At 38.7% G+C, this 14,266-nt stretch overlaps 1 protein-coding gene across 2 annotated transcripts in view; it reads left to right on the top strand.

Annotated features, from left to right (window-relative positions):
• The first annotated feature begins 608 nt into the window (after positions 1-608).
• Positions 609-14,266, top strand: part of LOC126263896 (actin-binding protein IPP) — a 63,501-nt gene continuing 49,843 nt past the window's right edge. Inside the window, exons 1-5 of one of the 2 annotated variants that reach the window (XM_049960953.1) lie at positions 609-980; positions 1,102-1,337; positions 1,416-1,560; positions 1,981-2,119; positions 10,924-11,089. In XM_049960953.1, the coding sequence (XP_049816910.1) occupies positions 956-980; positions 1,102-1,337; positions 1,416-1,560; positions 1,981-2,119; positions 10,924-11,089 (711 nt within the window). In that variant the 5' untranslated portion in view covers positions 609-955. The remainder of the gene's footprint in view (positions 981-1,101; positions 1,338-1,415; positions 1,561-1,980; positions 2,120-10,923; positions 11,090-14,266) is intronic. The other variant, XM_049960952.1, reaches the window with a different exon arrangement.

Genomic DNA, 14,266 nt, shown 5'->3' with positions numbered 1-14,266 from the left:
AAATCATGTGATGTGATGCGTTAAACGCTAACATCATTAATGATTTTTTATCATTACCATACTCTGTTCCAGCACATATTGCTTTTTTACATAAGGATGATCGTTTTAAATTCTATTCAATACACAAAAAGTCATTATAAGAGCTGTCTCCCAAAACGAATTGGTGGCATATGACCTTTACGAGAGTTTAGAGTGTTTCACATTGAGCCATTTTCGGGAAAGGTGAAAGATCAAATCAGTTACAGCACATGGTGCAAAGTAATAACCATCAAATTGGTGCCATTGTAAAAAAGGGTAGACCGCTCTTTGTAATACTTGTAGAGTAAATGTTATTGCGGAACAAAAACATTCTCGTTTTGGTGTTGGACTCGCTAAAATGCTCCCTTTTTTTCTCTTTTTGAATCGTGCTAACTTTTATGTTTATGAACAACATCATTATTCTGTTTCAGTCTTGAACGTCATTGAATCGGTTTTATATCGATGCCTTGTTAGAACATTAAAGGCCCTACTTGTCTGACCAACACCTTTTCCTAATAGCAACACACTACTTCGAAACGCCAAAAAATAATTCAATAACAATGTTTTTAAATATTTTATTAGATGGCTGAGTGGAGCGCAACACTGCTTTCTTTGTGTTTATTTTGTGTCTCTCTGGCGATCTCCATGTATAAGTGTATCTGAAGTCTATGAATGTTTAATGTACAGTGTCAGATTTTGTTTTCATGTGTAACGCTAACGCCTTTACATTTTTAGTATAAAATTAGTTTCTGCAGGATTTGAATTAAAATAAAGCTATAGGTTTAAATTAAAACAAAATAGTTTACATATCCTTTGAAGCTTGACCTAAATGTGATTGACACTAGTCAGCTGTTTGACATCAGGCGAATGACGAACGTACAACAATAAAATATTATAACGTAGTGTCGCATTTCATCTAGCAACTGTTCCTGTAAACATGAGTTGTGTATGGTATTGCTATGGTAGAGTATCGTAACAGAAACTTTATAATGTGAATAAGCAAAAATATTACAGATCACAGCTAGTATGAACAGGGAAGATTTGGAGTTTACGTTGATTCTGTTTTGTGTTTGATGGATACAGCAACAATGCCTCCGCTGAAGAGCAGTAAACCGAATGATTTGACAGCAGGGTCCAGCAGCCAGATACGTTTAAAAGTATCGCCATTTGAAAACAATGCATCTCAAGACATGCCAAATACCAATAAATATCATTGTAGCAATGATTATGCAAAGAAAGTGTTGCTCAATCTCAATTTTCTGCGGCAAAATAGTAGATTCTGTGATATTTCAATTGTGGCAGGGGGAAAAGTGTTGAAGGTAGGATTACAATTGAAGCAAAACGGATTTTAGCTGTATATTTCGTTGGTTGTTTATGACATGTATTTTCATTTTAAGGCTCATCGAGCTGTTTTATCAGCTAGTAGCCCATACTTTCAAGCCATGTTCACTGCAGGATTATCTGAAGAGCAGCAAGAAACCATTGAATTGCATGATGTTTCACCAAATATTCTACACACACTTATTGACTTCATTTACACAGGTGTGTTGTGATACAGTGACAGTTTGAGCAATATAGTTTACATGCACTGTGCCATATTGTTTAAATTATATGAGACCTTTCTTTTGGCATGAGCTGAATAAGGTGATTATCATGCATTATCATAAGCTTCTTCAGACCTTCCTATTTTGTCAGTCACTGGTCGAAAGATGTGTGTTCTACTAAAGAAATGTGCTTTTACATTATATTGTGCAGTAAGTTCACTCACTAGAATATTTGATGTAACAGATATATACATACTTCAAGTACATCAAGTCTGTTGCAAGCTACCTGCTAGGTATTTGTTACTTATCTTGACTTATGGTGCTCTCACTTTCTACTTTTTCACTTCATTCCACTTTAGACCACAAGTTTTACACACAACACTTTGAACTAACAATTTAGTCATATATATCTTTTCAGGTGATGTGAGCATTGGTCAAGAAAATGTGCAGGAATTGATGGCAGCTGCTGACATGTTGCAGCTTCGAGAGGTAGTGCAAGGATGCACAGATTTCCTGAAAAGGGAGTTGCACACGTCTAATGCTGTTGGCATCTATAGGTATGTTTCACCACTTGTTTAAGACTCAAAAGAAATTTATGACTTTTTAAAAACGATTTTATCTAATACTCTCTTCAGTATGTTCGTTACACACACACACACACACACACACACACACACACACGAGGAAAAAAAAAACTGGAAACATACCCCTAGAACCAAGCCCCTCAACCTATAAATCCTACCCACTGCAAAATAAATAAATAAATAATAAAAATAAAATAAATAAATTCAGGGGGACACTTCCATCGGCACTTCCCATGTGAATGAGGTTGCCGGTTTGAAGAGCACTTGTTCCAACTCCAGATTTAATGGCCCCCTAAAAACCCTCTATGGTATTAGTGCAAGCCCCAGTGTTATAATCCTTAAACTGAATGCTATGGGTAACCACTTTATGTTCATAACTCCTCTTCCCCAAACCCCTGTAAGATGAAAATGCATCTGACATCACAGTACTACTCTCCTCAATGTATTCTTTGATAGGCCCACAAGTTCCTCTCACTACAACAATCCAAATTGTTGTATACTTTTCTCCCCCCCCCCCCATACAAAAAACTTATACCCACAAAGCAACATGCAAACCACCCCTCCCTTACTATTTCTTACCAAATTCAGACTCATCAGTTTCAAATACCACCCCAGGTCCACCCAATTTCCCACTATACTTCACATACTCCAAACATACCTCTCTGCAAAAAAGAAAGTCTATCTAACACAGTGCTCACACTTACACTGGTGTCATAGGCACATAAACTTAAAGAGGAACTCTAACAAAAATAACACGTAAGCAAGACAACCTAGATTTCTTGAACCAGGTTCCACGCCGAATTGACTGCCAGATGTTACTCTAACAGCACCTTTACACATTTAGGTCCCTGGTCAAAAATGCTGGGACTTCGGTCAACTCCATACACTGCCCATAAATAGGACACGTGACGGACATACCCCACAATCAACCGACAGGGCTGTAGAAACTTAACGATTGACAATATGTCTTCGTCCAAATCCGCAAGCAAAGAATAACTTGCAAACTTATTGGTCATATCCATCACCCACAAAAAAAAACTAACCATACCTAACAAAAGTGCCAAACCCATAAACCACAGAAACCAATGAATTATAACAACGCACTGCAAACAAAGCACACTCTTTCAAGTCCACACTAACACAATGATTACCAAAACGCAAATGACCCAATATTGCGCATTACGCAAACAACTTCACTCATCAACGTCCACCAGCAAAATGCACAATCAAATATAACAACACAACATCTACAAACCAACATCTACAAACACAAACCAACTCAAAAACACTGTACCATGGTGAAGTCACACATGAAAGCATTGTTACATCACGTGTCAAAGCAGACGAGTGGAATTGGATGCTTCCAGTGACCTGTGGGACTCAAATCCCGACCACGCCTTCACAATTAAGATTTCATGATGTTTTAGTAAATCACCTCAACAAGGCTTTTTGTATTTTCTCAGTTGTCATTAATGGCCTCTGTGTTGAAGGAATATTTTTAAAACTAAAGGACACACCCACCTACTACTCCCTCCTCCTCCCCCCCCCTCCCCCCACACACATGTGTAGGGAGAGAGGGAGAGAAAATAGGAGTACACAGAGGGTGGATTGAGAGAGATAGAGGCAGGGTGTGGGGACAGGCATTAGGAAAGGGTGGCCTACGGCTTGAAGGGAAGCGTAGGAATGCAGGAGGAAGAGGCAGCAGGTGCGTAGAATAGGGGTGCATAGGCACCAGTGCCGAAAAGTTCATGTGGTCAACAATGGTGGTGGTGATGTGGAGAAATTGATTGGGAGAGGGTGATGGGGCAGAGGAAGGAGAGGCAGAAAGTGTGGGTGCAGTGGATCAGCAGAGACTGAAGTCAGAAGAATTATGGGAATGAAGGATCTGTTGCAAAGAATAACCCCCATCTCCTCAGTTTAGAAAAGCTGGTGCTGTGGTGAAGGATCCAGATGGTGCAGATTGTGAAGCAGCTACTGAACTCAAACACGCTATGTTCAGCAGCTTGTTCTGCCACAGGGTGAACAACTCTGCTCCCACTTAGCACCACCAACTGACAGCATATATGCATTTATTTGTCCACTATGCTGCAACTCTCACTGAGGCCTTTACAGACAGGCACTATCCCCCAAGCTAGTCCTCAGGGAGATTTCTCTTGCCGTATCCCCATGTATATGGATTGTCTATAATTGTTATGGATTTATCACCAAACTTCTGGAGTTACAGGAAGTTACTAAAAATTATGGAAATAAGCATTTTACAATGTGATGTTTTTAAAATATTGGAACAGGTACTGTTTACATTTTGCTAATTGTATGCTCCTAAAATGTTTTATAGATTGTAATGAGTTCCTTTTTGAGCACACAGTAAAACTTGTCTATGAATGATTTCGTTACCGTGGCTCACTTAGATTATGCTGAGTGATGAACATTTTTCTTTCTGTGCATATCATCTTAAAGTATAGGAATAAAGCTGCTTTCGAATGAAAATGATGTTGGAAGTTTCAAGATATTCCTCTGTAAATTGTTGCCACTTTTATAACCAGGTGATGTCATACACTGCAAAGTTCATCCATTTATCAATAGTTAATAACACACACCACATTATTATAATAATGGAGATCTCCTTTAATTTTTTTTTACATTGTGCCAGGAGTAAATTATTATAGACCAATGACATTTTCTGTAATTTTGTGACTGATTATTCAGTGGTTTTATTCTTCCTTTTAGAATTCAAAAACACTGTATACATAGGCTAGCTGCTAAGGATTTTTTATTCATTTTGTCAAAAAATGCAACTTTTTTGTTCCTTCGGAAACTGGTAACAATTTTGTAAAGATAAGCCTAACCCAAATGATAATGTTGATTGTTTTATTTACAATTGTTTTTATTCCTGAAAAATCTTCTTTATTTAGGACAGAGAGTATCTGAAATACAGTACTTAATCAGGCTTGTAATTTTCATCATTTTCTGGCGGAAGACCTCAGACTGATCCCTTTCCCTAACGTATTTGTCATACAATTACTGAGAGCCTCTTCTCAAGGTTGGCAGCAATGCCTCACGCGATCACAGTGCTCCCACCACCCCAAGAACCAGATGAAAAGGAGTACCTCCCTTATCACCAGATACCAACTCAGACTGGAACATCTGAACAGTGTCCTTTGTCAGAGCTTCAGCTATATGTCATCATGCCCAGAAATAAGGGACATCGTTCCCAACCTACACAACAGCCTGGTCAACCCTGTGCCAAACCAACTCCCAGCCCCTTGGCACAGGTATCATATTACTGTGGAAGATCTAGATACAATACCTGTCCTATTCACCCACCCAGCACATCCGACATCAGTCCTATCCTGTCAGAGGCAGGGCCTCCTGTGAAAGCAGCCGTGTCATATACCAACTCTGTGAAATTTCTGCACGGCATTTTATGTGGGATGACCACCAACTAGCTGTCCACAAGAATGAGTCGCGGACACAAAACTGTGGGCAAGAACGTAGTTGGCACCCAGTGGTGGAACACGTTACTGAGCACAACATGCTCAGATTCAGTGGCTGCTTGACAATCCATGCTTTTCTGAACTAGACAAACACGGGCTATTCTTGCAACATATCCTTCACTCTCGTAAACCTCCTAGCCTCCATCTCCACTAACCACTGCACCCACACCCTCTATCCTACAGTCTCCCTGTCCTCTGTCCTGTCACACCTTCCCAATCTGCATTCCACACACCAGCTGCCACCTTCAAACCATCAGCTACCCTTCCCCAACCCACATGTGCATGTACATCCTGTTGCTTGTTAAAGGATTCATCCAAAAGCTAGAAAAGTTTTCGTTCTTCCTTTTGTGTCTGTTGACAACTCAAATTTCTACCATTCAGTAAGTTACTTCTTAAGTAAAAACTTTCCTTACCATATTTCTACTGTGTTTTGTATATCGATAAAGTGAGTTTTGCTGCAGAAACTTTTATGTTGTTATTGTGAATTGAAATAAATTTTTGCATAAAAATATTATTCTACAATATTTTTCTTTCCATTTTCTCCTTCATTGGTGAACATCATACTTCGTAAATGAGCTTTTTATGAATTGAAGCTTATTCAGCAACAGTGTTACAGTGTTTGGAAGTAAATTTAAGCAAGTACTGTTTGCGATAGAAATGAACTAGTGATTATGATGATGTCAATAAAAAAGTAACCTGTTGTAGTTGAGCTGAGCTTTATAATATTCTAAGTTCTTTAAGTACAGTTCGACCACAATAGGCTGACCTTTTTATTGCAACGTCAAGCTGCTCCTTAGACGCTAAGTGTTGCTGTACACACTGTTAAGTGTAATGGTACCAGTATTGCAGGAAGCAGGCGACACTGACTTCCCCTCTCTTCCCCTCTCTGCTCTTCTCACCTTGGCAGTCCTAATTTGGGGTCAAGGCATGCTTCCTGCCAGTACTGACAGCCAAACTTGAAAGGTCAATTATCATGGCCAAGCTGCAATTAAAATCCCTTCATATTAGTATTTTCTAAAGTCAGACATACATATGCTGATACCAATCCACTTGATAAAAAAGAAAATTGAGGAACTTTAAAGAAGTACTGATCCTTTTGATTATCATCACCATACTTAATAAGGTCATTTTGAATAGAATTTGTGAACACAAAGTGCACAAAAATCGTCCTCAGCAGCAAACAGATTGGATTGCAAAAAGGGTTGTCAACTGAAGAGGCTTTATTTGGCTTGACAGACATGATTTAGCTATGGTTTTTAATTGTGTGAACTATGGTGAACACCTGCAAATGTTAAAATATTACAGAATAATAGGCAAATGATTTTTACCTTAATAGCACAAAGGTAGGAAGTGTTATCAGTTCCATCTTCATATCATAGTAGTAGGCACTCTGTATTTGGTGCAGACACAGTATACCATAGGTTTCAATTTTGTTGTTACTAAAGTAGATAAATGAACTGCACCTTACATTTGCGGGATATGCAGATTTTTTTGTGTGTCCTCCCCACCACCCTCCGTCAGACTATACAAATAACTGGAAAGCATAGGTGTGATCAATCTGAAAGTTGGTTAGAACACTACCATGCTTTACTAGGCACTGTCCTGTTGGTATGCCCTTGCCTTCTTCCAAACTTTGAGCTATCTTACGTAGCTGGTTGTATGGCAACCTTTAGTTTTTCACAGAGTCTGACCCACAGTGCAACTCAACATTTTTCACTTTAAAAAAATCATTGCCAGACATCAAAAAAGTGTTTAGTGACAGATAAAAATCCTAGAATTGACTTGGGATAGAACTCCAGTCTGGTAAGTAACCACTAAGCCGTTGTGTCCAGTATTTATACCAGTAGATGTTAAAGTTAAATGATTATCATTAAATTGTTACCAGACTCTGTTCGTACAGAACTACATGACTTTGCTTTGCTGTTCAAATAAAATCAAAACAGGAGGGGGCGGGGGAGGGGGCATTGCCAGCCCCTCAGATGTACTTGCAAAAGATATTATGTGCACATTGTAATGGCCAGTTGTTTTGAGCGCATTACAAATTAATGAGTCACCTTTTTCATTAACTGAAATTTCACCAGAGCTTTCTACTTGAAACTTGGCTGAAGCTAGTATATTCTCCAAATCTGTTTGCCTGCCAGGATATAAGTTTCTTATGGTTGACAGGCCACAGTAGAATGGTGATGGTGTGCATCTGTATAGGGCTTATACATTTGGACATACAACCTAGAGTCATAAGTATGTTGAATTCTAATGAAAAAAGCCAGATTGAATTTATGTTCATGGAAATAAGTCTACAGAGCTAAAAGATCAACACGGTGAAATCTCTTCATTGACAACATGGGCATGTCACTGTGAAGGGAGTTATGGAGACAATATGTCTGAGAAGAATACTTAGTTGCAGACAGTACAAGTATTCTTTGCCTAGAACCCACACTCCATGTGATTGGTGGTAACACCCACAAAGATGTCAACTGCAATGAAAAAGATTGACAAAAAAAGAGATATTGGTTAGAGATTGGCTCTGGGCCTCTCAGCAGCTGACATAATATTTGTGGTGTACTCTCACAGCTACACAAAGCTCAGAGCATGCAACATAATTTTTAGAAACATTAAACATATAGATTGTGGTGTTCTAATAGCAGACTGCATAGAAACTAAGTTACAACAAATTGCCACAAAGCCCACAATTGATGACAAAATTCATGAACTTACTGATAAAGTCATGGCTCTCTATGACAGTCATGCTCTTGTACATACAGTTGGGGCTAGAAAAAACACTTGCTTATTGACTGACAATGGAATAACATGAAATTAAAAAGAACAGGTATGCAGCTCACAGATGTTTCAAGTCAAATCTGATGCCTAACAATTACAAAGTATATGCAAAGATGTGAAATAGGGTAAATCAGTATGTTTGCAAAGTCAAAATCAGGCATGCTTATTTTGCCGTTTGCAGCAATATGAGCCATATGATTCTGTGGAAGAATTTCCATAGCGTAGGTATTGTAAAGACAAAAAGTTTAACTTTTTTCAGGTTTCAGCTGTTTGAATGAATGCAGTTTTTTATTATTTTTATTTTTAAGCAGCAATTACCCCCATGCTGCAATAAATTATAACCTGTTAGAGCCCCCAGACCACGCATCTAACACCAGCATATTTCACATAAGAACTTTATAATGAACTCAAAAATAAAAGTGATACACAATAATATCATCAACATTAGTGTGATCAAGAAAGTTATAAACAGCTTAATATAAGACCTGACACACGATTTCATATTTATCTCATGAGTGTGATGTATGAGCGTAATCCAGAAATTTGTTTCCCACTTTTCTTTTTTTAAAGAAAACACCTGTTACATAAAAACTCTTTTGGCAACGGATACAGCAATGTCTCAGCTATTTTTTTATATAATCACTACCGTAAATGATCACTTGCTGTATTGTGGGAGCAACTTTTGTATTCGTGTCTCCCACAGGTCAGTGGAAATAGTATGTGGCAGTCACCTCCAGCCTTTTGACATTGTGAAAATGCTGACCATAGGACAGGAATGTCATAAAGTCCAAGGAAATTTGGAAATCACCGGGAGCAAGATTGGGAATAATGGTTCTCCAAAGTGCACTCCCATGTCAGTCCGCAGGGTTGTCAGTGATGACGGATGGTTGCCCAGTGCCCTCTTCAGTATGGATGCTTTGAGGACCTACAGAAAATTGCCTACACCAGTGATGCACCATGTGTTTGCTCATGACCTCTGAATTTCTTATAAGAAAACTCTGATTTCTCAACTACTCACCCCAGTGATGAACAAATTTCTGCCAACGAGATATCAGTTTGTTGATGCCATCACTGCAGAATGTTTGACATTGCTGACACAGCCACAACCTCACCTCTGCTTGTACACTTCACCACTATCAAAGAGAAGTCCTCGAAGTTATTCTTTAAGTTTTGGAAACAGAATGGGTCAAGTCCGGACTGTATGAAGGATGATCGATAACAGTGAGCCCAAGGCATTCAATTATTGCAGATGTCGCAATGCTTGTGAGCAGTCTGGCTTCATCATACTGAAGGAGGGGTTGCTCCGTGTATGGATGAACTCTTCGAATTTATACTTTCAGTTTTCTGAGGATCTCTCTCGCACTGACATAGTTACGTTACACCTCTGCCACATTACGTGCTAAAATTAGGAGCCCTCTAGCAGCATAGTGTTGCAACTTGTGTCTGAAAAGCAGGAAAGTTGACCAAGTAATATGCAAAACGTGCAATATGTCATCCAATATTGAGAACAGAGTAAAAAATTCAGAGGAATTACTTTCTGCCACACACTTGTATTAATGCCAGTGCCCTTTTCAGCCTTTTACCCATCTTCAGTGGGTATAATACTTGTTTCAGTTACACCTGTTGAAGATGGATGAAAGCATGAAATGCTATTGGCATAAATAAAAGCACATAAAAAGTGGCTGGTTACTGTCATTTCTTAAAATAATATAATCCACAACCAATAAGGCTCAACAATCAGTAAAATGGATTGATTATTGTTAACATCATTTACTACTTTTTATAAGACAGAGAGGGCGTCCATAAGCTGACTAAAGTGCCTGTCCTGGGTGGAGCAGGTGTTAAAGGAAGAACAGGTGAATGAAAAAGTGGAGCAGGTATAATTGGAGGAGTGTTGCAACACAGAAGAAGATGGGAGGAATAAAGTGCAAGAGCATGCGTAAGATGTTATATATGGATTTGAAGGGACTTGGGGTTGTTGGGGAAACCATGTGGATCAGGATCCATAAACATATACGCCAAATCAGAATGAGGTTGGAGTGAGGTAGTGAGAAGTAAGAAACTCCTAATATTCAACAACATCGGTTAACCAGCCTCAAAGGAGTGTGCTCTTCAATATCCCAGCCTGGGGTGGGTGAATCACATTATACTCTATGACTTCTTGCCCTTCACAGTCCCCTGAAATGTGCAATACCTTCCAAAACACCTATCTAGCTCTCCTAAAGTGGTAATTTGCTGGACACTCTACCTGTGAAACTTTCTGGTCCATTGTCATGCCACTGCTGCTTCTGACTCAATATCTTTTCCTTTGTTGATTTGAAGAAGGACCCTGGTTCCAGATGCTCAGCATGCAGTGTTAATCATTGTGTGTTTTTTCTTGTCTTCATTCTTATTTGATGTTCTGTATGCTGTATCATTGATGTGGCTTGTTTTTCGGTTTTTTAATCATTTTATAATGCTGTTTGTTTTGTCATTTTTAATTGATGGTGCTTATGTCATGTACAGGTTTGCTGAAGGACACAGCTTTGAGGAACTAACCAGGTTTGCAGTAGATTTTATTCAGTGTCATTTCCCTCAAGTGTGCTGTGAAGAGGAATTTGCTGAACTACCAAAAGAAGACCTGATAAAGTTCTTGTCCAGTGAACTTTTAAGAGTTGACACAGAATTCCAGGTAATCAAGAATGCTCTTAAAGAACATTCACAAAATCACAGTCCATTTCAGTAACCTTATTCATGTATCATATGTTAAGGAGCTGCAAGGAACAGTTTTCCTCGTAAAGTAGTTTGAATAATTCAAATCAGGAAATTCACAGCCTCTCTCCCTCTCCCATGATCCATGGACCTTGCCGTGGTACCTGAATGATACAAATAGATGTACCATAGATGCAACCACAGTGGCTGGACATCTGTTGAGAGGTCTTACAAAAGTTTGGCTCCTGAAGAGGGACAGCAGCCTCTCCAGTATTTGCAGGGGTAGTAGTCTTGACGATTGACTCATGTGGCCTTGTAACATCAGTCAATATTGTCTTACTGTGCTGGTATTGCGAACAGCTGAAAGTAATAGGAAACTACAGCCATTATTTTTCCCAAGGTCATGCAGCTTTACTGTATAGTTAAATGATCATGGCATCCATTTGGGTAAAATATTCTAGAAGCAAAATAGTCCCCCATTCGGATCTATGGGCGGGGGCTTCTTAGGAAGATGATGTCATCAGGAAAAACAAAACTGGCGTTGTATGAGTTGGGGCATGGATGTTGGATCTTTTAATCAGGCAGGTAGGTTAGAAAGTTTCAAAAGGTAAACAGATAGGTCGAAGTTAGGTGTAATGGGAATTGGTGAAGTTGGCAAAACGAACAGGACTTTTGGTCAGGTGAGTACAGGATTATAAATAAAAAAGCAAATGGGGATAATATGCAATAGTAGATCTAATAATAAATATGAAAATAGGAATGCAGGTAAGCTAATATGAACAGCATTAGTGAACACATTATCATAGCCAAGATAGATACTACGTCCACATCTGACACAGTAGTACAAGTTTGTATGTCAGCTAGCTCCACAGATGATGAAGTAATGAAAAAATGTGTGCTGAGGTAAAAGAAATTATTCCGATAGTTAAGGGAAAGAAAAATTTAATTGTGATGGGGGACTGGAATTCAGTAGTAAGAAAAGGAAGAGAAGTAAAGTTAGTAGATTTAATAAAGACTAGGGGAATGGAATGAAAGAGCAAACTGCTTGGTAGAATTTTACACACAGACTAATTTTAAATATTGCTAATACTTGGTCTAACAATCATGAAAAGAGGTCATGTGCGGGAAGACATGTGGAGACATTAGAAGATATCAGACTGATTGTGTAGAGCAAAGAAAAATTGTCACATTCAGACTTCACAGCATGATTCCTCAAATCCTAGCAATACAATTTTGTCCTGTGAATATTATGAACAGTAAATGGACGTTCAAGATGGGCAATCTGTTAACACTACAATCACATGTACAGTAAGTACTGCTGTCAGGATATATCAGTAGTGCTGTGCAGTTAGTGCAGTGCCTAGCATTTTGGGTTAACATGCAGGTGGTCTGTGTAGTATGGTATCTGGCATCTTTTATCATTGTACTGTGATTATAGTGGGTCAGCTACAAAACATTTGCAGTTACATACTACTAACACAGAAATGAAAATACAGTCATTTTCATTGGCCAGCTTTTAAAGAAACCTTTCACATGCCGTGGTTGCAAATTGTTTTGCACCGCAGCATCTACAAGATTCCAAACTTGTTTTGTGTGTACCCTTATCCAATGGTCCCATCAATTAATACCAAATGGTATTCTTGGCACATTCAGGACCATTACATTTCAGTAGAGCCTTACGTCACCAGTAGGGCTAGCACACTGGTTTGCAAATAATTTCGATTGGACCATTGAGGGAGGTTACACAGAAAACAGGTTTGCAATTTAGTAGGTGCAGTGGCGCAAAACAATTTGGCCCATGACATGCAAAAGGCTTCTTTAAAAGTTGACCAGTGAAAACAATTGTATTCCATTTCTGTGTTTGTAGTTCGTAACTACAAATGTTTTGTAGAAGGCCCACTGTAATCACTATTAAGACGCCATATATCGTACCATGCAGACTACTTTTAGCAAATAAAAGCGAGTAAACCTCGACCCAGAATTTAACCCTCGACCTCCTGCATGCTAATCTAAAATGTTATCCACTGCGCCAACTGCACAGCACTGGTCTTATCTGCTGACAGAGGTAGTTATCGTAGGTGTGATTAAGTGCTGCCAGATTGCCACTCTTTAATGTTAATTTACTGCTCGAACTATGTGCAGGACGAAATTTTGTGAAAGACATCTTTGTGTTGCCAGTATGTGAGGAATCACATGTAAGACCGAGATTTTGGAACCAGGTTTTAAACTGTAAGATATTTCCAGCGACAGATGTGGAAATTGCAAAAAGTTAGGAAATTAAGAAGATTGGACCTGGTTAAATTGAAAGAACCAGAGGTTGTTGAGAGTTCCAGAGTGAGCTGTAGGTGACGAATGACTTCAATAGGGTAAAGGAATACAGTAAAAGACAAATGGGTAGCTTTGAGAGATGAAATGGACAAGGCTTAGTAGAAATCCTTTGATATCGCAAAAGATACAGGATTTAATTGATAAAAAGAGAAAATAGAAAAATGCAGTAAACGAAGCAGACAAAAGGAAATACAAGCATCTAAAAAATGAGATTGACGAAAAGTGCAAAATGGGTAAGGAGGAATAGCTAGAGGACAAATATAAGTCTATAGGAGCTTTTATAGCTGTGGTAAAGATAAAAACCAACTACTGAAAGGTGGAAGAAGTATGTAGAGGGGTGTATTATAGAAAATTAGGAGGATATAGATTAAGATGAAATAGGAGATAAGATACTGTGAGAAGAGTCTGACAGAGCACTGAAAGATCTAAGTTGAAACAAGATGCCTGTAACAGGTGTCATTTCCTCAGACTCTGGTATTCATGGGAGAGCCAACCATGACAAAACTATTCCACCTGATGTGCAAGATATATGAGACAGGTGAAATACCATCAGACTTCAAGAAGAACATAATTCCAATTCCATAGAAAGAAGGTGCTGAAGGTTGTGAATATTACCCAACTATCAGTTTAATAAGTCATGGTTGCAAAATATTAACACAAATTATTTACAGAAGAATGGAAAAACTAGCGGAAGCCAAGCTCATGGAAGATCAGTTTGGATTCCAGAGAAATGTAGAAACACATGGGGGCGATATTGACCCTATGGCTTCTTTTACAGGATAGGTTAAGGAAAGGCAAACTGATGTTATAGAATTTGTAGACTTAGAGA

The sequence above is a fragment of the Schistocerca nitens genome, chromosome 1, assembly GCF_023898315.1.
Source record: "Schistocerca nitens isolate TAMUIC-IGC-003100 chromosome 1, iqSchNite1.1, whole genome shotgun sequence".
Classification (NCBI taxonomy): Eukaryota; Metazoa; Arthropoda; class Insecta; order Orthoptera; family Acrididae; genus Schistocerca; species Schistocerca nitens.
This window is presented reverse-complemented; position numbering and strand designations above follow the sequence as displayed.